Source organism: Plasmodium falciparum (genome assembly GCF_000002765.6).
Source record: "Plasmodium falciparum 3D7 genome assembly, chromosome: 7".
Taxonomy (NCBI): Eukaryota; Apicomplexa; class Aconoidasida; order Haemosporida; family Plasmodiidae; genus Plasmodium; species Plasmodium falciparum.
Genome location: NC_004328.3, coordinates 1,401,279 through 1,426,660, shown reverse-complemented (window position 1 = coordinate 1,426,660; position 25,382 = coordinate 1,401,279). Strand labels below are relative to the sequence as shown.

The following is a 25,382-nucleotide window of genomic DNA, read 5'->3' as shown; positions in this document are numbered from 1 at the left end:
TGTAATTAAATATATAAATAAAAGAATACATAATATATATAATATTTTTCATAAAATGTAATTGTTGTTTTTTTTTTTGTTAGAATATTTAAATTTATTATAAAAATATTAATATATATTTTTTTTAAAAATATATATATAAAACTAATAAGTATTATTATATACATATGAAATATTATTTATTAATATATATTATATATATATTATAATATTACTACTATTATAATTACTATATATATATAAATATATATATAATACTTATATATATATTTCAACACAATACTATTATTATTATTCTACCATATCACAATACTCCCATAACATACATAAATATATATATAAGGTTATATACTACTGGTAAACTACACTGACCATGTATTCCACATATTGTATGACATGACATAATGTAGTGCACCAATAACGAAAATGGCGAGGCCATCAGGTAGTGCTGGTGGGGGTGCTGGTGGTAAAAAGGAGGATGAAAGTGCCAAACATATGTTTGATAGGATAGGGAAAGAAGTGTACGACGAAATAGTGAAAAAGGATGTTGGTGCTGAAGCATATAAAGAGGCGTTGAAAGGAAAGTTGCAGAAAGCAGCAAGTACTATTTCGGAATTAGCTGGCATCACAGATACATGCAAACGTGTACAGAAATATTATGAGCACTTTAATGTTGGTGCTGCTCGCGGTAAAAGGTATCCGTGCACAAATTTAAAAAGAAATACAAATGAAGAACGTTTTTCCAATACACTTGGTGGTCAGTGTACTAACAAAAAAATGAAATGTAGTAATGGTGAAGGAGCTTGTGCACCATACCGACGTCTACATTTATGTCATCATAATTTGGAAACTATAGAAACAACGTCGAAGACGTCTACTGACACATTGTTGGCAGAGGTGTGTATGGCAGCATACTATGAAGGAGAATCTTTAACAAGACAACATGTCAAACATAAACTAACTAATTCTGATGTCAATATCAATATATGTACCGTTTTAGCACGAAGCTTTGCAGATATAGGGGATATCGTTAGAGGAAAAGATCTATTTTATGGTAATACATATGAAAGTACACAAAGAAAAGTATTAGACGATAATTTAAAAACAATTTTCGAAAACATTAAGAAAAGTGATACAAAACTAACTAAGCTTAATGATGAACAAATTAGGGAATATTGGTGGGAAGCCAATCGAGAAACAGTATGGAAAGCCATAACATGTAGCGACGACCTAAAAAATTCTTCATATTTTCGAACAACAGCGTGTGCAGGAACGCGGACTAATGACAAATGCCGCTGTACCAAGTCAAGTGGCGCAAAGGTCGACGACCAAGTCCCCACATATTTTGATTATGTGCCGCAGTATCTTCGCTGGTTCGAGGAATGGGCCGAAGACTTTTGTAGGAAAAAAAATAAAAAAATAAAAGATGTTAAAACAAATTGTCGTGATGAAAAAGAAAAATATTGTAGTGGTAATGGATATGATTGCAGAAAAACTATATACAAAAAAGGTAAACTTGTTATAGGTGAACATTGTACAAACTGTTCTGTTTGGTGTCGTCTGTATGAAAAATGGATAGATAACCAGAAAAAAGAATTTCTAAAACAAAAAAATAAATATACAAAAGAAATGAAAAAATATAAAAATGGAGAATCACGTAGTGGTAGTGATGGCAATAAGTATGATGGATATGAAAGTAAATTTTATAAAATACTTAAAGGCGGCTATGAAAAAGTCAATAATTTTTTGGAATTATTAAATGAAGAAAAAGAATGTAAAGGTATTAGTGAAGTAAAAGAAAAAATTGATTTTAAAACAGTTGATAATGGTTTTGATAAAAATATTAATAGTCCAGGAACGTTTTATCATTCGGAATATTGTAAACCGTGTCCCGGATGTGGGGTGAAACTTGAAGATAATGTTTGGAAAGAGAAAAAAGGAGGTACATGCGATCGTCGAAAACTTTATACTACTATAACTAATGCCGAATCTACTAATATAGATGTCCTTTCTTTCGGTGATAAACGCGAAGATAGAGAAACAAAATTAAAGGCGTTTTGTCCTAAAACAAATGGTGATACAACAAATGGTGTTCATGGTAGTGGTGATTGTGGTGGTACTAATAGTGATCCTTCTTTGTGTGAAAAATGGAAATGTTATAAACATGAACATGTACAGAAAGTTAAAAATGGAGAGGATGACGATGACGATGACGACGTCGACGGCAACTATGTAAAAAATGGAGGCGGATTATGTATATTGCCAAACCCCAAAAAAAAGGAAGAAGAAAAAACAAAAAAGTCTGAAAAAGAACCTGATGAATTCCAAAAGACGTTCAACGAATTTTTTTACTTTTGGATAGGACGTTTTTTGAACGATTCTATGTATTGGAGAGGAAAAGTTGGGGGATGCTTAAAAAATAAATCAGAAAAATGTAAAAATGAATGTAACACAAAATGTGATTGTTTTTTAAAATGGATTACACAAAAAAAAACCGAATGGGACAAAATAGTACAACATTTTAAAAAGCAAGATTTTGGCCCTCAAGTAGAAAATGGCGGAAGTGGAATGTTAGGCGGACTAATGAGTTGTCCTGATTTTGTTCTTAAAACAGTTTTGAAATTAGAGGATCTTTTCGAAAATATTAAATCGGGTTATGGGAATGTAAAAGAAACAGAAGGAATTAACAAAATATTGGATGAGGAACAAAAAAAAAATAAAGAAGAAGCAGATGATGGTGTTGGTGGTGGTGGTATCGATTTTGCTGCTTTTGCTGTTTCGTGTACTGAAGATGGTGTCGCTAAACAGAACACTACAATTGATAAATTGCTCAATCAGGAAGATAAAGATGCCACTGAATGCAAAAAATGCGAAGAACAAGCAGCTAGAGCTCGTTCCGCCGAAACCAACGACGAACCACCCGGCAGCCCACCACGTTCTGAGGAAGTCGAATCCGAAGAAGAAGAAGAAGAAGAGGAGGAAGACGAAGATCACGGCCCCGACGACGAGGAGGCGAAGACGGCGGAAGGTGCAGGTGAAGGTGAAGGCGCGGAGGCACCAAAAGAGGTGGTACCGGGACCAAAAGACGCGGAGGTACCCGCGGCAACAACAACAACACAAAACGATGTAAAGGTGTGCAAAACGGTGGCAGAAGCACTCAAAACCAGTCTTACTGACGCCTGTACCCTCAAATATGTTACTGGTAAAAACTACGGCTGGAAATGTATACCAACTAGTGGTGGTGACAAAACAGCCACAAGTGAGGGTAGTAGTGAAAGTGGTCGTCGTATAGCCAAACGTAGTGTTGAAACAAGTGGTTCTAGTGGTGGTAGTGGTGCCACTGGCAAAAGTGATGGTAGTATTTGTATCCCACCCAGGAGGCGAAAACTATACCTTGGTGGTTTCAAACGATTGACAGACGGCACCTCGGTGTCGAGTGAACCCACTACGGCGACCTCGTCGCCGTCACCAAAAGGTGACTCGCTCCTTACCGCCTTCGTGGAAAGTGCCGCTGTGGAAACGTTTTTCTTATGGCATAAGTATAAAGCGGAAAACACGAAGACACAAAGTGAGTCGCTACTACTACCACCACAACCAGTACCCGTTGTAGACAATGACAACCCCCAAAACCAATTACTTAGTGGTAAGATACCCCCCGATTTTTTGCGTCAAATGTTTTATACATTAGGAGACTATAGAGATATATTATTTAGTGGTAGTAAAGACGAGAAAAGTAGTACCTACAACGACATACTTAAAGGTGATAAAGAAATGAAAGCAAAAGAAGAGAAAATAAAAGAAAAGATAACGAGTTTTTTTCAAAATGGTGATTCCCAACCTCCTAATGGAAAACATGTCACCCAAACTAGTGACAAAACCCCCCAACAAACCTGGTGGCAAGCACATGGTCCCGATATCTGGAATGGAATGGTATGTGCCTTAACATACAAAGAAGACACAAGTGGCGCAAAAGGCGAAAGTGCCAAAATAGAACAGGATAATGAAGTGGAAACAAAACTTAAGGAAAAACTCCAAAAGGACAAAGACTACCACTACGACACCGTCACACTTAAAGATGAACAAAGTGGTGGTGACTCCACCCTCAACAACCCCAAATTAAAAAATTTCGTGGAAATACCTACATATTTTCGTTACCTGCACGAATGGGGTCAAAATTTTTGTAAAGAGAGGAAAAAGAGGTTACAGAAGATAGAGGGGGACTGTCGTGTAGAAGATGGTTCAAAAAACTGTAGCGGTTATGGTGAGGATTGTAAAGATAATCTTCTTAATAAGCCTTATGATACACTTCCGTCTTTTAATTGTCGGAGTTGTGGAATAGAATGTAGAAAATATAAAAATTGGATAAAAGGAAAAAGAAAAGAATTTGAGGAACAAAAACAAGAATATAGTAAACAAAAAACGGATGCTGAAGGTAATAATAATGGTAATGAATTTTATACAAAACTAGAAGAGTGCCCTGAGGTTAAAGACTTTTTACAGAAGTTAGAACCATGTAAAAAGGATAATGGAGAGGGTAAAACAATTTTTCAGGATGAAGCTGAAGCATTTGGACATAAAAAATATTGTGATCCATGTTCTCAATTTAAAATAGATTGTAAAAATGGTAAATGCAAGAGTGGTGATACAAAAGTGAACTGCAATCGTAAAAATACTATTGATGCAACAGAAATTGAAAATATAAAAACAAATACTAAAGAAGTTACTATGCTTGTGAGTGATGGCAATAAAAAATTTTTTCATGGTTTAAACAAATGTCGATTTGCTGGTATCTTTGAAGGTATTAGAAAAGATGAATGGAAATGTGGTGAGATATGTGGTTATAATGTATGTAAACCCATAAACGTTAATGACCTAAAAGTCAATGGAACACAAAATCAAAACCAAATTATAATAATTACTGCATTCGTTAAACTTTGGGTAGAATATTTTTTTGAAGATTATAAGAAAATTAAACATAAAATTTCACATTGTATAAATAGTGGAAATAAATCCACATGTACAAATGATTGTCCAAATAAATGTAAATGTGTGAAAGAATGGGTAGAAGAAAAAACGAATGAATGGAAAACATTAAAAGAACGTTTCAATGATCAATATAAGAATGATTCACAAATTTACCCAGTGAGAAGTATTTTGGAGGAATTGATACCTCAAATTGATGTTACAATTGATAAAAAAAATTATACAAGTTTAGAGGAGTTAGAGAAGACACTTAAATGTAATGGAAGTGATAAATCACAAAATGGTACACAAAAGGATATCATAGAATGTTTACTTGGTAACCTTAAAGATAAAATAGAAACGTATCCATCCTCAACTAGTGGTAGCGAACAGTGTACCACCCCACCCTCCAACCTTGACGACTACACACACACCGATGATGATGATGCACATGAGAAAGAAAAGCAGAGTCCAAAGTTTTGTAAGGATGGTGTGGTACCGGAAAAATCGAAAGTTCCAGAAAGTGAAGATGATTCAACCAAAACTTCAGAATCAACTAAAAAAGGTGAATCTTCTATTGAGGATATATTTAAAACATGTCCTTATGATAATGATACGTGTAATAATTATCGAAATAAAAATAACATTGGATGTCCACCAAAAACGCATCATACAAATTTGAATCATTGGAAAAACACACTTATAAAATTTGATAAAGGTAAAAGTACAGATATGAATGATGGTATTTTGATTCCTCCTAGAAGAAGGCAATTGTGTTTTAGAAACATTAGAAAATTTCATGGTAGAATAGATAGTGAACAAAAATTTAGGGAATATTTTATAGCTGATGTATACAATGAAGCAAAACAATTATCTCGATATTATGCTAAAGATAACGAAAAAATTTTGGAAGCTATCAAAAATAGTTTTGCCGATTATGGAAATATTGTCAAAGGAGATGATATGTTGGGAGATGGATTATCTGAAATAATACAAAAAATTTTAGTTAAATTAAATGAAAAGAAAAGCAACGCTGAAAAACTAGCTCTACAACAATTGTGGGAAAATAATAAAAAATATGTTTGGTATGTTATGTTATGTGGATATAAACAAGGAAATCATTCTGTTAAAAATATAGAAAATGAATGCACATTGCCAACTACTGAAAGTGAAGATCAATTTCTGAGATGGTTTCAAGAATGGGGAAAAATATTCTGTACAAGGAAAAAAGAATTAAAGGAAGAGGTAAAACAACAATGTAGTAATTCTATATGTACTAAACATAAAACAATTGAAAATAGATGTCAAAAGGCTTGTAAAAAATATAGTAATTTTATCTCAACAAATCAAAACGTATATCTGTTACTAAAGAGTCAATACGATAAAAATTATAAAAGAGATAAAACAGGTGGTAGAGAAGCTCATGATTATTTGAAAATTAAATGTAAAAATGGAAAATGCGACTGTATCGTTCAAAATTTTATTGACGACGATAAATGGGAAAAACCATATGAAACGTTGGATAAAAATCTGAAAAGTAAATGTGAGTGCATAAAACCTAAACCTACATGTACTACAAACACAGCTGAAACAGAAAAAAAAAAAGAAGAAGAAAACGATCAACTCCCTGCTCCAAAAGAACAGACCGATCCAGGTTCCGATACCCCTCCACCCTTACCAACCCCTTCAAAACCTGATGAGCTACTCCCCATCCAAGCAGACCAACCGTTTGACCCGACTATCCTACAAACAACCATTCCTTTTGGTATTGCGCTGGCTTTAGGATCCATTGCTTTTTTATTTTTGAAGGTAATATATGTATATGTGGTATATATGTATATATATATGTTTCTGTATATGTATGTGTGGGTATATTTGGATATATATTTGTGTATATATATGTATATGTATATATATGTTTGTATGTATATGTGTTTTCTGTATATATATCTGTTAGTATGTTTGGATATATATGTGTGTATATGTATGTGTTTTATATATATTTTATATATATGTATTTATATTAAAAAAGAAATATAAAAAAAAATTTATTAAAATAAAAAAAAAAAAAAAAAAGAGAGAAAGATTTTAAAAATAATAAAAATTAATATAAAAATATAAATTTTGATAAAATAAAAAATGAAAAATATTATCAAAAAAAAATTAAAAAAAATTTTATATATAAAAAAAATGATTATAAAAAAAAATTTATTAGAAATAAAATAAAAATAAATTTAATTAAATAAAAAAAAATAAAAAATAAAAAAAAAAAAAAATTAAAAAAAAAAAAATAAAATTAAAAAAAAAAAAAAAAAAATAAAATTAAAAAAAAAAAAAAAAAAATTTCTTTAAATAAAAAATAAAAAATAAAAAATTATATTTATCAAAAAAATTAAAAAAAAATTATACAAGGAAAATTAAATATAAATTTATATAAAAAAAAAAATAAAATAAAATTTAATACATGCACATATACACATAAATATACATACATATATATATATATATACCCATAACTACATACACATTTACACATATATATATATATATATATATATATATATATATATATACCCATAACTACATACATACATACATTAACAAACACATATATAATACCTAAGTACATATATACATATACACATATATGTTCAATTTTTTATTATAGAAAAAAACCAAATCTACTATTGATCTTTTGCGTGTCATTAATATCCCCAAAAGTGATTATGATATACCGACAAAACTTTCACCCAATAGATATATACCTTATACTAGTGGTAAATACAGAGGCAAACGGTACATTTACCTTGAAGGAGATAGTGGAACAGATAGTGGTTACACCGATCATTATAGTGATATTACTTCCTCTTCCGAAAGTGAATATGAAGAACTGGATATTAATGATATATATGCACCACGTGCTCCTAAATATAAAACATTGATTGAAGTGGTACTAGAACCTAGTGGTAACAACACAACAGCTAGTGGTAACAACACAACAGCTAGTGGTAACAACACAACAGCTAGTGGTAACAACACAACAGCTAGTGATACACAAAATGATATACAAAATGATGGTATACCTAGTAGTAAAATTACAGATAATGAGTGGAATACATTGAAAGATGAATTTATATCACAATATTTACCAAATACAGAACCAAATAATAATTATAGAAGTGGAAATAGTCCAACAAATACCAATATTACTACCACGTCACGTCATAATATGGAAGAAAAACCTTTTATTACTTCTATTCATGATAGAAATTTATATACTGGAGAAGAAATTAGTTATAATATTAATATGAGTACTAATAGTATGGATGATCCAAAATATGTATCAAATAATGTATATTCTGGTATCGATTTAATTAATGACACATTAAGTGGTAACAAACATATTGATATATATGATGAAGTTTTGAAAAGAAAAGAAAATGAATTATTTGGAACAAATCATACGAAAAAAAATACATCAACCAATAGTGTTGCCAAACTAACAAATAGTGACCCCATCCACAACCAACTGGAACTATTCCATAAATGGTTAGATAGACATAGAGATATGTGCGAAAAGTTGAAAAATGATAATGAGCGGTTAGCCAAATTGAAAGAAGAGTGGGAAAATGAGACACATAGTGGTGACATAAATAGTGGTATACCTAGTGGTAAACTAAGTGATATACCTAGTGATAACAACATACATAGTGATATTCATCCTAGTGATATACATAGTGGTAAACTAAGTGACATACCTAGTGGTAAACAAGTGTTGAATACGGATGTTTCTATACAAATACATATGGATAATCCCAAAACTACAAATGAGTTTACATATGTGGATAGTAACCCCAACCAAGTGGATGACACCTACGTGGATAGTAACCCTGACAATTCTTCCATGGATACTATCTTGGAGGATCTGGAAAAATATAATGAACCTTATTATGATGTGCAAGATGATATTTATTATGATGTACATGATCATGATGCATCAACTGTGGATAGTAATGCTATGGATGTTCCTAGTAAAGTACAAATTGAAATGGATGTAAATACGAAATTGGTGAAAGAGAAATATCCTATATCAGATGTATGGGATATATAATATATGTATGTATATATATATGTTTGAATTTTTTTTTTTTATGTGTGCATTATATTAAATTTTTTATTTGTTGATGTTATATTATATTTGATTTGTGTATTATATTATATTTTATATTTGTGTATTATGTTATATTTTTTAATTGTTCATGTTATATTATATTTTTTGTTTGTGTATTTTTTTTTTTTTTTGTATTTAATTTTTAGTGTTACAAATTATATTATATATATGTACATATATATATCATATTTATATTGTATTATATATATATATTTAATATGATAACAATAATAGTTAAAATTATTTAAATTAAAAAACATAAACTATTGGAAACGCATTGAATATAATAATATATTACTATTTGTATTATTGTTATTAATACTACTATTAATAGTAATATTATTAGAAGTAGTAATTAGTAGTATAACAATCAGTTATATTAGTGATAACAGTACTTTAAAAATTAAATATATTAATTTTTTAATTTATAATTTTTACTTTTTATTATATTAAAAAAAAAAAAAAAAATACAAATAAATTAACAGTAGAAAAAAAAAAATATATATATATAAATTATTATTATAATTTTTTTTTCCTAAATGTGTTTACATATAAAATAATAAAAAAAAAAAAAAAAAAAAAGAAAAATTTGAAATATATCATATAAATTTCATATATATAAAAAATAACAAAAAAAAAAAAAAAAAAAAAAATTTTAAATATATCATACAACTTTCATATATATAAAAAATAACAAAAAAAAAAAAAAAAAAAAAAAAATATATAAATATAAATATAAACAAAAATGGAAAACATTTTACAGAAGAAAAAATATTTAATAAACAAATTTTTTTTTTTTTTTTCTTTTTTTGCCACTTAATATATATAAAAATATAATGATAATAAATCAATGCATACCGTAATATAGAAACAAATAACACTTAAAAAAAAATTAAAAAGAACAATATAAATTATGAAATATATATGAAATTAAATCTCATAAATATATACATATTATCAAATAAATATATATATATAAAAACAAAAAATATTTACATATTATACTAAATAAAACAACATAATAAAAATTACAAAGCAAAATAAAGAAAAAGTGTATTATTATATTAAAATAAAAAATATACATTATTCTTTTTTTTATTGTGTTTTATTTTTATTAATTTGATTTGTTTTTTGTGTTTTTATTGGTTTTTTATGTATTGTATCTATTTGTTATATTACGTGTAATTATTATATTTTGTTATATGTTGACTATTTTTTGAATTCATTGTATTAGTAGTATTTCTAATAAAAAAAAATTAAAAAAAATAATAAAATATATTATGAAATAAATATAAATAACATTATATATAATATGATAGGTTTCTTAAGGAAGATAATTCTGAATTGAAATAATATACTTATTGGTTTTAATTTAAATTATATAAATATAGATATAATATTTTGAATAATATGTTTCTTAAAATATTTATAATAATAGTAATCATAATAATCATAATCATAATAATCATAATTATAATAATCATAAGTTTTATTGTTTTTTTTTTTGATATATATTCCTTTGAAAAACATATGAGGTATTTAAAAAATATACGTTACATTATGTTTTAAAAAAATAATATATTAAAATACGTATAAGTATTTTATATAAATTAAAAATTACATTATTTATTAATTAAAAGAGATTTAGAAAATAAATAAATAAATAAATAAATAAATAAATAAAATTATAGAAAAATAAATTATATATAAAAGCGCAATACATATAAAAATATATAGTTATTTATAATGGAGAAAAAAAAAAAAAACACACGGTACATTCAAAGAAAAAGAATACGTCTATCAAACGTCCTACCAATATCAAAATACCAAACACATAATAATATCTATTCTTCTAATAATTTTATATATTGCAGTTTTTTCTTCATTTTCTTTTTTCTTCGATAACGTAATATTAAATAAATTATTATCATAACCAAAACTATGACTACAATTGCAACCATAGAAGCAATAATAGCAGTAGTTAATGTATTAGTAGCAGGTGTTAATGTATTTATTGCGTTAGTTTTACCTTGAGTAACGGCTTCTGTAACTGCTGTTGAATATTTTCCATAAGTTCTATTAAAAGTAATATTTTTATATTTAGCCATACTAGATACAACCCCGCAAAATTTACTATATTCTTCAGCCTCTAATGTCGTGTACATAGTATTATTTATGTGTTGAACCATATCAAATAGTGTTACATTATTGGTAAATTTACCTGAGGAAAGCATTTGTGTAACAGTAATATTAGGTAAATTAGCTTTAGGATACAGAGATATTGTGAATTTCATTATTTGAGTTAAACCCTCTTTTATACCCTCAGAGATACCCACTTCAAGTATCTTTGCAGAAACATATTGTGACCATGTTGCATACCATAAACCGCTGATCAAACCCCAAGCAGGTGCAACTGCTCCCATAGTTTTTCCACAGTTAAGACATACCTTTTCTGTTTTATCTGCCACTGATTTTTCGCAAACACATGTGGGAATAGCATCACTTTGCATATCTGTGTGTAGTGTGGCAAATTTGTCCATTAATTCTTTTTCCAATTTATCTTTTAAAATAATTTTTTCGATTTCTTTATCACATTGTTCTCTACATTTTTGGCGTGTAGTTTTCATCCTTTCATCATATTCATGAAACCTTTCTGAGGTTTGACGATCGAAAATTTCCATCACTTCTTTCATTTCAGGATCGTTGTCATAGTTAGATGGTGCGTATAATTCGCACTCGCATAATAATCTAGTGATTGGTATTTTTAATGTATGATGTGTGGTGCTGTTATGGTTCCTTTGATTATATATCTATACAAAATGGTCACATATATATGTATATTATAATTAGTTCTTTTTTATTTTATATATATATGTTATAAATATGTATGTTTTTATGTTTATATATATATGTATATTTGGACTATATATATATAAAAATTATATATACGATATCGTAATATATTTATATATAAATATATATATTATATTATAATATGATTATATTAATCCTCTTTAATATATATGTGACATGGAATTACCAATATATTTAATGGAAGCTCAAACAATAATATATTAATATAATGGATTTTCATTTTTTTTTAATTGTGATACGTATATTATTTTTTGATAAATATTATAACTAAAAAAATCACATAAAATACTTTATTTTATATTATAAATAAATTAAATAAAAATGTTTAACATAAAATATGATTATAATTTATTTAATATAATTAACAATTATTTTCCCATTATGTAAATATATTTTTTTTTTTATAGTGGATCCACATTTGCCATTTTATTTATTACAAAAAAAAAAAAACAAAAACGTAAAAAAATTAATATTAAAATAATTTATCAAAACATTCTGCATTTTTTATAATTTTTTTTAATTTTTAATTTTTAATGAAATTTAATTTTAAATCAACACAATAAATTATTATGGTTATTTTTGGTTTATTTTTTTTTTATTTTTTTCATTTTTCTCAATAATATCTAACGATATAGTAATAATACAACATATTTCTGTGTTGTAAATTATTTACAAATGTGCAAAACCAAGGTTTTGGAAATTGTGTATGACATATATATAATACCAATTTATAATATATATATATGAAATACTTATGAAATAGTTATTAAAACATATAATTTCGTAACATTGTTGTTATAAAAACAATTAACAACAAATATTTTATAACATAATAAATGATATAAAATCTTCTTCAAATAATAATATATACATATATATTAATAAATAAATTTTCATATATTATGTTATTTGTTTTGTTCTAAAATTTATTGTATGTTATAAAATTCCCTCTAATTTATCTATGTTGTTACTAAGATTAATATTATTTTTTTTTTTTTATAAAAATATTACAAATAAATTAAAACGTTAATTTATCATTAAAGTAGTAAATTATATAATTATCGCAAAAAATATAAATATTTATTATTATTAAAAAAAAAACAAATAACAAAATAAGATATTATACGTACTATTACATAATACATTCTATTGTTTTATGTTATTCAAATATATTATAATCATAACGTGTATTATTATATATATATTTCTTAAAATAGAAGTTATGGTATTTTACAACTTATGATACATTAATTTTATTATTACATGTTGTAACAAAATAATTAATTACTACATATTTTAATAAATATATTATTATACAATAAACAAATAACGCGACATTATATATATACTATGAAAAAACAAGGAATCATTTATTTTTATTTTATACGTAATTAGAAGCGTTAAAAAAAAATTCTTCATATTTCTTAAAAAGAATTTATTTCCTATATTGATGATGATAGTACGTATGAATACAAAAAAAAAAAAAAAAAAAAGGATATCATATAAATATTGTTATTCCAATACAATTATTATATATGATATATTATATTGTTACTATTTTATAATAATACTTATTGTAAGATTAGATTAATTCATTATTATTATATTATAATGTGTTGATATATCCGTATATGGTGTTGAAAACATTTTTGTTGTTACTATATTAAATATATATATATATATAATAAGAAATATTTTAGTGTATTATATTAGTTTATTTTAATATGGAACCATATAATATACTACTATGAATATAATTTATATGGTATGGTATATGTTTCTATGTTTTTATTTTATTTTTTTTTTTTAATCATATATATATAATACAAATGAAACAAATTTATATATACAAATATCCAAAAACAAATAATTAAAATAAATTCGAACAAAATATATATACAAATAATCAAATGTGTCAAATAAACACAAAATAAAACATATATATATATTATACAAATAAAACAAATTTATATATACAAATAATCACATGTGTCAAATAGAAACAAAATAAAACAAATTTATATATATTATACAAACAAAATAAAAATTATATATTAAAATTATGAACAATGACATTTAAAAAAAAAATCAAAAATAAAATGAAAAAAAAATAAAAATATTACTCAAAAAATTATGAATCGAATATATTTAGAAATATTATACAAAAACAAAAAAACAAATTATATATATATATATATATATATATATATATATATATATATATTTACAAATATTATATAAAAGCCAAAAAAACAAATTATATATATATATATACAAATATTATTATACAAATATATCAAAATAAAAATATATATATACTATGAATATATATATTTATATTATACAAATGAATATACAAATAAAATATAACAAAAAAAAAAAAAAAATAAAATAAACAAGTAAAATAATATATTTTTTTTTTTTATATATTCCATACATCCGATATAGGAAATTGTTGTTCCAACGATCCATTAGATGTATTATTAAGGATTTTCATTTCAATATGTACTTTCTTAGGTACATCTACATCTACTTTATTATGATCCATAGGTATATCATACACAGATGGTTGATCATTATCATCATCATTATCATTTACATCATAATATATATCATCTTCCATATTATCCATAGTAGGTGTATCCACGTTTATATCCATATTACTAAATTGATTTATAGGTTTAGGATTATCCATATCTATTTCGATCGAAACATCCGTATTCAACACATGATTATCACTAGGTACATTACCTCCATCATTATCATTTTCCCATTTTTCTTTTAATTTAGCTAAACGTTCATGATGATTTTCCCACTTTTCACACATATCTCTATGTCTATCTAACCATTTATGGAACAAATTTATTTTATTTGTTATAGCGTCGTCACTATATGTATTTTTTGCAACACTATGTATACTCGTTTGTTTCACATGATTTGTTCCAAATAATTCATTTTCTTTTCTTTTTAGCACTTCATCATATATATCAATATGTTTGTTACCACTTAATGTGTCATTAATTAAATCGATACCAGAATATACATTATTTGATACATATTTTGGAATATCATTATTAGTGTTAGTACTCATATTAATATTATAACTAATTTCTTCTCCAGTATATAAATTTCTATCATGAATGGACATAATAAAAGGTTTTTCTCCCATATTATCATGTGACGTGGTAGTATTATTGGTATTTGTTGGACTATTTCCACTTCTATAATTATTATTTGGTTCTGTATTTGGTAAATATTGTGATATAAAATCCTGTTTCAGTTCATTCCATTCCTCATCTGTAAATGTATTCGTGGTAGGTACCATATCATCACCTAGTGTGTTACCATCACCCTTACTTGGTGTGTTACCATTACTTTTTGATGGTTCTAGTACTACTTCTATCAATGTTTTATATTTAGGACTACCTGGTACATATATATCATTAATATCCATTTCTTCATATTCACTTTCGGAAGAGGTTATATCAGTAGTATCAGACATAAATGCATATTTTTCATCCCCACTAGTATCTCCTTCAACATATAAGTATGTTTTGCCTTTATATTCACCACTTCTATATGATATGTACCTATTTTTGGATTTCAACGTAGGCATTTCATAATCTCGTTTCGGGATATTCAGTACACGTATGAGGTCAACAGTTGATTTCGGTTTTTTCTAGAATAAAAAAATAAATATATATGTAAGTATTTAGGTAGGTATATATGTATGTATGTATGGGTATGTATATATATGCATGTAATTTTTTTTTTTTTTTTTTTAAAGATAATTTATTTTTTACTTTTTTTATTTTTTTTTTTTTAATTTTAATTTAGATATCATTGTATAAAATTTTTTTTTTTTTTTAACATTTTTTTTAAATTTTTTTTTTTTTTTTTTTTTTTTTTGATAGAATTTCTGAATTTTTATTTTATCAAAATTTTTAATTATTTTTATTTTAATTTTTATTGTTCTAAAATTTCTTTTTCTTTTTTTTTTTTAATAACTATGTTCCTATATTCCTTTTTCTTATTTCCTTTTTTTTCTTTTTAAATTTTTAATACATAAATATATATAAAACACATACATATTTCCAAACATACACCCACACATACACAACATACACATATAAATACATCCATTTACCTTTAGTAAAAAGTAACTCAACGCAGCAAACCCAATTCCTACACTTAAAGGAAAAGCCGAAATCGACATCATTTCCGGTAATATGGAGATATATGTGGGTTTTTTTTATGTGTTTTTCTTTTTTTTTTTTTTGTATTTAATTTTTTAATGTTATAAATTATATTATATCATATATATGTACACATATATAACATGATTGTATTGTGTTATGTATTATGTTATATTTTTTAATTTTGTGGTCTCATTATATACAATCATATGTATAGTGTTATATATATTAATTATAATCACATAAGTAGTTAATATTATTTAGATTAAACATATTAAATATTATAAAAATAAATATATAATTTACATTCGTTTCACTAAAAAAAAAAAAAATGAATAAAATAATTTAATGACCACATAACATTAAACAAAAAAAAATACATATATATTGTTATAAAAATTCAATTATCATGGTATCCTTGTATTAAAAAATATAAAATTCACAAAACATTAAATTGAATTTAATATCATGAAACCATATATTTATTCATTTAATAATTTTGTGTATTGGGCTTTTTTCTTCATTTTTTTTTTTCGTCGATAACGTAAAATCAAATATATTATCAACATAATTAAAACTATAATTAATATGGCAAGGATGGAGTAACCAATTGCACCGTACAACTGTGTACTTGCAGCTTCTATAGTTTTCTCCTCTGCTGCTTTAATTTTTGCTGTTTCAATGGCTTCAGCAATCTCAGCGGCTGTATTAGCAGGTCCTTCGGCGTCTGACACCATATTTTGTACAGTTCTTTTTATAACTTCTTCAGTTGAAATATATTGTCTTGGTTGTGATACAGCTGAAGTTTGGTTCCACATCGACTGGCAAAAATGAATATCACGGCTACGGTCACCGACAGGGATGAACCCATCCTTTAAATAACCAAATTCACATTTCTCAAAATGTTGTTCATAAACAGCTTGAGCAATGCTTGCGACTTTTTTATAAGATGTTGTAGCAAAATAGGATTCCAATATCTGATTATCTAGAGTTGATATACCAATTCGTTTTAATCCTGAAATAACTAATACCTTACCTGTAGCCTCACCTGCCTTAACACCTGCAGCCGAAATATTAGCAGTACCCTCAGTTATAGCTTTCGCAATAGCGGCATCAAGTGCCGCAGGTTTCCAGATATTTATAGCAACCGCACCAAATAATCCAATACTTCCTGCAACACTTCCTAGCCCACACCCACACATAAGACAACCTTTTTCTATTTTTTCTGCTAAGTTTTTCTCCATTTTATCTTTATGAATAATTTTTTGTATATTTTTGTCACGTTGTTCTTTACGTTTTTGTCGTTTTTCTTGCAACCTTTCGTCATATTCTCGTAATCTTTGTGAGGCTTGTCGTTCGAAAATTTCCTTCACTGAATTGATTTCCTCATCATTATCATAAATTGACGATTCTGTGTCACATTCGCTTAACACTCGTGATGTATATCTTGGTGTATGATGTGATGTGATGGATGGTTTATTTTTATTATGTGCCTATAAAGAAGGTAATTTATAATTCTATATATATTTGTTATAATTATGTATATGGTATATTTACCATACATTATAAAATACTATATATATATATTTATAAATATTTGATTCGTACATAATATGATGTTAACAATATATTTAATGCAAGAGCGAACAATAATATATTAGAGTAGAGCAGTTTCATATTTATTGTGATACTTATATAATTTTATGATTAAAATTATAACTAAAAAAATTCATATATAAAATACTTAATTTTGTTTTATTAAAAGAATAACATATTTTTAATCTGAAATATTATTATAGGCTTGTAATATAATACACAATTATTTTTCCCATTATGTAAATATATTTTTTTATTGCAACCATATTTTTCCCATTTATTCACAACAAAAAAAAAAAAATAAAATAGAAAATAATAAATAGGAAGAAAATAAATAATATAGTAAAATATTTCCATGTTTTTTATAAACTGCCATCTTAATTTCTAACAAAACCTAATTTTATATCATACGATAAATTATAATATTAATTTTATTTTAATATATGTATATAATAAATAAAACTATATTTACAAATAAATAGTTTTTCGATGTAAATAAAATAAAAATGTGTAGAGAATTAATTTTTAAAGGTATACAATAAGTATATAAGAACTTATTATAACATATATGAATATATATTACAACATAAAATTGGTATTATTACAATTTTATAAAACAATTTAAAATAAATATTTTGTATCATAATATAAGAAATAAGTATTTTTCAAACTAATAGTAATTGTATTTCTTTTAGGTTTTGTTATTATTTTTTTTTGTTTTTCTAAAAATTGTTGCATGTTATAGCTTTCTCTCTAATTTATCTATGTAGTTGCAAAGATTAATATTATTATTTTTATAAAAATATTTGAACTTATTTGAAAAAATTATTAATTATTAAACTATTTAATTATATAATTATCACAAAAAAATATTTTTAATATTTATTATTATTAGAAAAGAAAATTCAAAAAAAAAAAAAAAGAAAGAAAAAGAAAAAAAAATTAGAAATTATAAATACTATTACACAATATATTGTATTGTTTTATGTAATGTTTTATCTTATACAAATATATTCTATTTTTAATTATTATATATATATATATATATATATATATATATATATATATATATATATATTTCTAAAAATAGTAATAGTGTATTACAATTTATCATATATTAATTATATTATTACATATTGTAACAGAATAATTAATTAGTATATATTTTAATAAATATATTATTATTATATATTAAATAAGTAACACAATGTTATACATCTTACCAAAAAAAAAAAACCGAGTTATTTATTTTTAATTTATACATAATTTATAATTTTAAAAAAAAAATTCTTAATATTTCTAAAAATAAAATTGTTAACTATAATGATGATGATAGTACGTATTAGTACAAAAAAAAAAAAAAAAAAAAATTAATAACTAGAACAAAATAAGTAAGCAAGAACAAAAAAAGAACAACGAAAATAGAAAACATTAAAATATTGCTACAATAGCATGAATCTTATACGTATATATATATATATATATATTTTTTTTTTTTTAAAAACACTTTTTAGCAATATGTGTAATAAATAACCGATGAATGAATTTCATAAATTAATAGATACATTAATACTATTAAAATTTAATTTTGAAATTGTTGAAGAATACTCACGAATAATTATATTTTATAATATATTTTATATTTTTTGTGTTATTAGTTATTACTTTATATACGAACTAATATAAAGCATTTAATAAATATACGTTATATTAAGTTTTTATAAAATAGAGTAATACTATACATATATATATATTTTCCCATATAACAATATAATTGACATTCATATAAATTTAATTTATATATCTAATCTTTGTGTATTTTTTATCCTTTCTGTAAATATTGTCTTATGTTCATTAAATAAATCATTTTTAAATGTATCATAATACTTTATAAAAACATAAATATAATTTTTCATTTCATCAATTGATTTTCCATCTTTATCTAATTTATAAAAATTAAGAGTATGTTCAATGTCTGTAGATGATAGTGCCACTCCAATATCATGCATTGATGTATACAATGTAGATTATTTAATATTTCAACATATACATTTTTTACCCCCTAAAATGATGATAACATTGATATTTATAAGTAAATAATCTTTTATATAATATGATAAATTCCTTCATCCTTTTTTTCACTTTTACCATATATGATTATACTCTGAAGAAAAAAAAAATATAATTAATATAAAAAGTAAAATGAATGTCGTATTAATATATAATAATTTATGTATTCAAATAAAATACAAAAAATATATAGATAATATACATATGTGTTATGTACAAAAATTGATACTACAAATATTAATATGATTATTATATATTATTTCATAGAAATAAGTTATATTTTAAATAAAAATTAAAGTGTATCTAATAACCATCACAACTAAATAACTATTATTATGCTATGAATTTCGTTTTACATATTTTATATAATTTTTATTTACATAATACATATATATATATATATATATATATGTGCGTTATTATATATATATATATATATATATTACGATAAAATCATAAAAAAATATAACAAAAAATATTTTAGAAACATCCATTTATATCTTTTATGGTTAGTATTATTTATACCTTCCTGTTTTATTTATTCACGTTTTATAAAATTGACGTATTGTTAATAAGTAGTTGTATATTATGAATTATAAGGTAATATAATTGCTATAATTATAATAACCATTATCATAATACTTATCATCGTTTTATTATCACAGTTTTAACTTCATATAAAATTTGCAAACGAATTTTCATTTAGATATATAAAATAAGCCAATTATATTATTTTATTGTCTTATTATTTGATACATTTTACTATACATATATATAGATTAATAATTAACTATATCATATCAATAAACATGTATAATACGAATGGTGCTACGACCATGTTAACAAAGCATGCATCTCTATATGTTTATATTGTCATCACTATATAAATGATTTCAATGCAATTATAAATTATTATTAATTGTGATATAAATTTTTTCATATTTTAGTAAAATATATATTCGATAGGTTATAGACAGGAATTTCGATATTTATGTTTCTTTAGAATGCTTATTTTGTTTTTTTAATAATATACATATATATATTCTATAATTTATGAGAACACATTAAAAGATAAAAATAAAATGATTATATTTTAAAATAAGTTCACGTTAAATATATGGCACCATTTATCATTGGTATAATATGGAATTTTTATATACTTAAGTATTTGTCATTACCATTATTATTATGTATATGTAAAATTTAGATAAATGTATAAATTAATTGGACGAACAATAGTTTATATATTAAGGCGATGAATATTTATTATTATAATAATAAAAACAAATATTTAAATTAGAATTTAGAGTATATATATTTATTTATTGCTTTATAATTATTATTGAACTATATCTTATAATAATAAATATATTATTGTATTTATATTTCATAATATATATATGTAATTATTCGATAGTATCTATAACTAATTTTGAAATTAAGATGTGTCAACACAATTATTCTTTAACATAATGGAAAGATGTGTTGCGCATTACATATTATGTTATACAAAAATGCTTTTTCATATGTTAAAATATTTTTTTTTATTATTATTTATAATATATTTGTTACATTATATATTTATATATTTTTCTCTTTTTATTTTTTTTTTTTACTTATACATACTATTATTATTATACGAAATAGCTACGATTTTAGAAATAATATGCAAACTATATATATATATATATATATATATATATATATATATTACTAATTCAACATAACAGAAAAAAATATATTTTTTATTGTATTTATTATAATATATAAAGATGTATATTTCTTTTAAATATATAATAATATAATTTTTTTATATAAATATATATATATTTTTCCCAACTAGTAATACTACAATTATTATATCAATAAATTCTAAAATAGTATATCTACAATATTAATATTTAATATAATACATATATTAACAAAATGGTGCAATAATTTCTATATTATCAATAGTATATATATATAACGTGCAATAATAGAAAAAACTATACAATAGTATTTTATTATATTAATATTTTCCTTTTACTTTAATTTCTTTTTAATATTAAATATAAATATTTTTTTAAATACAATATTATTTTAAAAATATATATATATATTTATTTAAATTTACATAATTTTAGATACATTAGAGAGAACGGTATAACATGCGATAAATTTTAGAAGAATTACATAAAAATAAAATTATAAAAATATATTTATTTTAATTACTCTTAGAATATATATTTTGTTTGTTTTACTTTTAAAAACAAATATTATGATATACAATAATACTTATATCAATATTGTTAACATATATGTTGCAATATTAATTTCTCATGCATGTTCTACCCAATTGTAAATTATATGTGATATACACCTTCAACAACTATTACATTACACATATATACATATTTTACAACAAAAAAAAATATAAGTTGTATTGTTATTATATTGTAACATGTTTTTGACGAATATAAAATAACATTTCAATTGTAATTTATCGTATTGCATAAAATTAAATTTAATTAAAAATTAAAATTGGAAATTATAAAAAATGCGATATATTTTGTTATATTGTTTTTTTAAATTAATTTAATTTTTTTTTTTTTTTTTTAGTGTTTTTTAAATAAAAAGGCAAATATGGTTCCAGAAAAAAAAATATATTTGTATAATAGGAAAATAATTGTTAGTTATATTAAATAAAATATAATAATATTTTAGGTTAGACATATGTAATACTTTTAATAAAATAAGATATATTATTATATATCAGTAATTTTTTTAGAATTTAAATCATAAATTATTATAAATATAACAAAAAATAAAAAATGAAAGTTCATTATATTAATATATTGTTGTTTGCTGTTCCATTAAATATATTGGTAACATTATGTCATGTATGAAAAAAATATTTTTAAACATAATTAAAATATATATATATATATATGTTAACATAAATTATATATAATAATTATACCTATATATTCACATATCTTATATATATATATATATGACATTTATATCAACATTCATTATATATTATAATTGTGATAAATATACATAATCATAAATTATAATTAATTATAATATATAATACTATATATATATATATATATATATCCATATTTTTGCAGGCGAATACCCACAAAAAACTATCCACCACAACATGTGATATACAAACTACCAGATTATTATGCGAGTGTGAATTATATATGTCAAATTATGACAACGATCCTGAAATGAAAAGGGTGATGCAACAATTTCATGATCGTACAACACAAAGGTTTCAAGAATACGATGAAAGGTTGCAAGAAAAACGACAAATATGTAAAGATAAATGTGACAAGGAAATCCAAAAAATTATTTTAAAAGATAAATTAGAAAAGGAATTAACCGAAAAGTTCGCGACATTACAAACTGATATACATAGTGATGCCATTCCAACATGTGTTTGCGAAAAGTCGATGGCGGACAAAGTGGAAAAAGGATGCTTGAGATGTGGAAGTATATTAGGTGCGGCCATGCCTGAAGTGGCTTCAATAGGTGCAACGGCTTTATATACTTTATGTCAATGGCAAACTAAGGCAATTGCTGCTGCCATTGAAAAAGCTATGGTTCAGGGTGCTGCTAAGGGTTTGGCTGCGGGTAATGTCAAAGGTGTGGAAATAGTTCTTCGTGGATTAAGAACATTGGGTGTAGAGGATTTATATCCTGAATTATTGAAATCCATAGGTACTAAGATACCTTATTATGATATCGCAAGAATTGCTAATGCTATTATTACAAAAAAAACTCAGATGTGTGGGCTGACTCAAAGTCCTGCTAATGTGCCTATCTGCAAAACAATCGACATTAAGTTTAGACTAATTCGAATTGATGGTCAACATTTTTTTGATACAACAACTGGTATAAAAAAAGGGGTAACCCAAGTTGTTGGAAAAGCAACACAAACTGCTGAAGCCGAAGCTGCTAAGGTGAGAACGATAACTTCTTCTAAAATCATAACTGAAGAGGAAGGTGTAATAAATACTATATATATGAGTAACCAGACTGCTATTATTGCTTCCATAATTGCAGTAGTGGTCATAGTTTTAATTATGGTTATAATATATTTCATTTTACGTTATCGACGAAAAAAAAAAATGAAGAAAAAACTCCAATATATAAAATTATTAGAAGAATAGATATACTTTGTTAGGTTCACGTTTATATATAATTTAAAGTATGTATTATATTTAGTTGAATATACCATGATTATTATTATTTTTTATATTTTAATAACTATTAAGATTTCATATATAATTTATTTTGTTACCATACTATTTATTTATTATTTATTATATTAATTAATTATTTATTATTATTATTGTCTTTACAACCTTCTTTTTTTTAAAATGAATAAAAGTATTTTTAATATATACTGAGTATGTCTCTTATATATGAATTTATAACATATATAATTATATGTATATTTTTTAAGAATATAATGTAACATATATTTATTAAAATCTTTATATCAGTTGTTATATAATAGATTATATAATAGAACAAATATAAAATATGTTGCATTATATTATAATATATAATTATTCGAGAGTATTAATCAACAATTTGGAAATTCAGTTTTAATAGTATCCATGTATCTATTAATTTATGAAACCTATCCATAGTTTATTTATTACTCATAATGTTAAAAAATGTTTTTTCTAAAATAAAGAAAAATATATTCTTATCACGCAACACATGTTATTATAATAGTATTTGTATATTTTCTATTTTCGTTGTTCTTTTTTTCTTTCTGGCTTTTTCATTTCTTTCTAATTATTTTTTTAATTTTTTTTTTTTGTACTCATATGTACTTCATCATAATTATAGGAAATAACATCATTCTTCAGAAATATTAAGAACTTTCTTTTTTTATGTTTCTAATTACGCGTAAAATGAAAATAAACTATTCCTTCTTTTTTCATAGTATATATAATGTTGTGTTACTTTTTTAATATATAATAGAATTTATTATAGTAAAAATTAATTTAATAAAATTATTAAAAAACATAATTACAATTATACTTTTAGAATATGTAATAATTTAATTATTATATCAAAAATTGTAAAATAATATATGACATGTTTATATATATATATATATTATTAAAAGAATATATTTTTATAAAGTAAACACTAAATAAAAACATGAAATATAGTATGTAGTAGTTTGAATAATTTCTCTGTTTCTTAATATTATTATTAGTTTTTCTTTCTGTTTTTGTTTTCTAACAATAATAAATATAGATATTGTTTTTATAGTTATATAATTTAGTAATTTAATAATGAATAATTTTTATAAATAGATTATAAAATATTTGTATACAATAAAAATAATAATATGAATTTTATTATGAACGTAGATAAATTAGAGAGAAACTTATAGCATACAACAATCTTTAGAATAAAAAAAAAATTGAATATACCAAATTAATTTATTAATATATATATTTACAATAGTTTAAAAAGATTTTATGTCATTT

At 23.5% G+C, this 25,382-nt stretch overlaps 6 protein-coding genes across 6 annotated transcripts; 2 read left to right on the top strand and 4 right to left on the bottom strand.

Moving 5' to 3' along the window:
• Positions 1-426: 426 nt before the first annotated feature.
• PF3D7_0733000 (erythrocyte membrane protein 1, PfEMP1) lies at positions 427-9,073 on the top strand (the record flags this gene model as incomplete). Its single annotated transcript, XM_001349183.1, has 2 exons — positions 427-6,771; positions 7,631-9,073. The coding sequence occupies 2 exons, from the start codon at positions 427-429 to the stop codon at positions 9,071-9,073; spliced, it is 7,788 nt and encodes a 2,595-aa protein (XP_001349219.1).
• Positions 9,074-10,977: 1,904 nt separating this feature from the next.
• PF3D7_0732900 (rifin) lies at positions 10,978-12,227 on the bottom strand (the record flags this gene model as incomplete). The annotated part of the gene is made up of 2 exons (XM_001349182.1): positions 10,978-11,943; positions 12,174-12,227. 2 exons carry the CDS (start codon positions 12,225-12,227, stop codon positions 10,978-10,980), a joined length of 1,020 nt encoding a protein of 339 aa, XP_001349218.1.
• Positions 12,228-14,429: 2,202 nt separating this feature from the next.
• On the bottom strand, positions 14,430-16,226 carry PF3D7_0732800 (erythrocyte membrane protein 1 (PfEMP1), exon 2; the record flags this gene model as incomplete). Its single annotated transcript, XM_024473150.1, has 2 exons — positions 14,430-15,686; positions 16,155-16,226. The coding sequence occupies 2 exons, from the start codon at positions 16,224-16,226 to the stop codon at positions 14,430-14,432; spliced, it is 1,329 nt and encodes a 442-aa protein (XP_024329055.1).
• Positions 16,227-16,685: 459 nt separating this feature from the next.
• PF3D7_0732700 (rifin) lies at positions 16,686-17,880 on the bottom strand (the record flags this gene model as incomplete). Its single annotated transcript, XM_002808757.1, has 2 exons — positions 16,686-17,696; positions 17,812-17,880. 2 exons carry the CDS (start codon positions 17,878-17,880, stop codon positions 16,686-16,688), a joined length of 1,080 nt encoding a protein of 359 aa, XP_002808803.1.
• Positions 17,881-19,595: 1,715 nt separating this feature from the next.
• Positions 19,596-19,808, bottom strand: PF3D7_0732600 (Plasmodium exported protein, unknown function, fragment; the record flags this gene model as incomplete). Its single annotated transcript, XM_024473149.1, has 1 exon — positions 19,596-19,808. The coding sequence occupies one exon, from the start codon at positions 19,806-19,808 to the stop codon at positions 19,596-19,598; it is 213 nt and encodes a 70-aa protein (XP_024328952.1).
• A 2,874-nt stretch (positions 19,809-22,682) lies between these two features.
• Positions 22,683-24,038, top strand: PF3D7_0732500 (rifin; the record flags this gene model as incomplete). Its single annotated transcript, XM_002808756.1, has 2 exons — positions 22,683-22,751; positions 22,989-24,038. The coding sequence occupies 2 exons, from the start codon at positions 22,683-22,685 to the stop codon at positions 24,036-24,038; spliced, it is 1,119 nt and encodes a 372-aa protein (XP_002808802.1).
• Between the last annotated feature and the right edge of the window lie 1,344 nt (positions 24,039-25,382).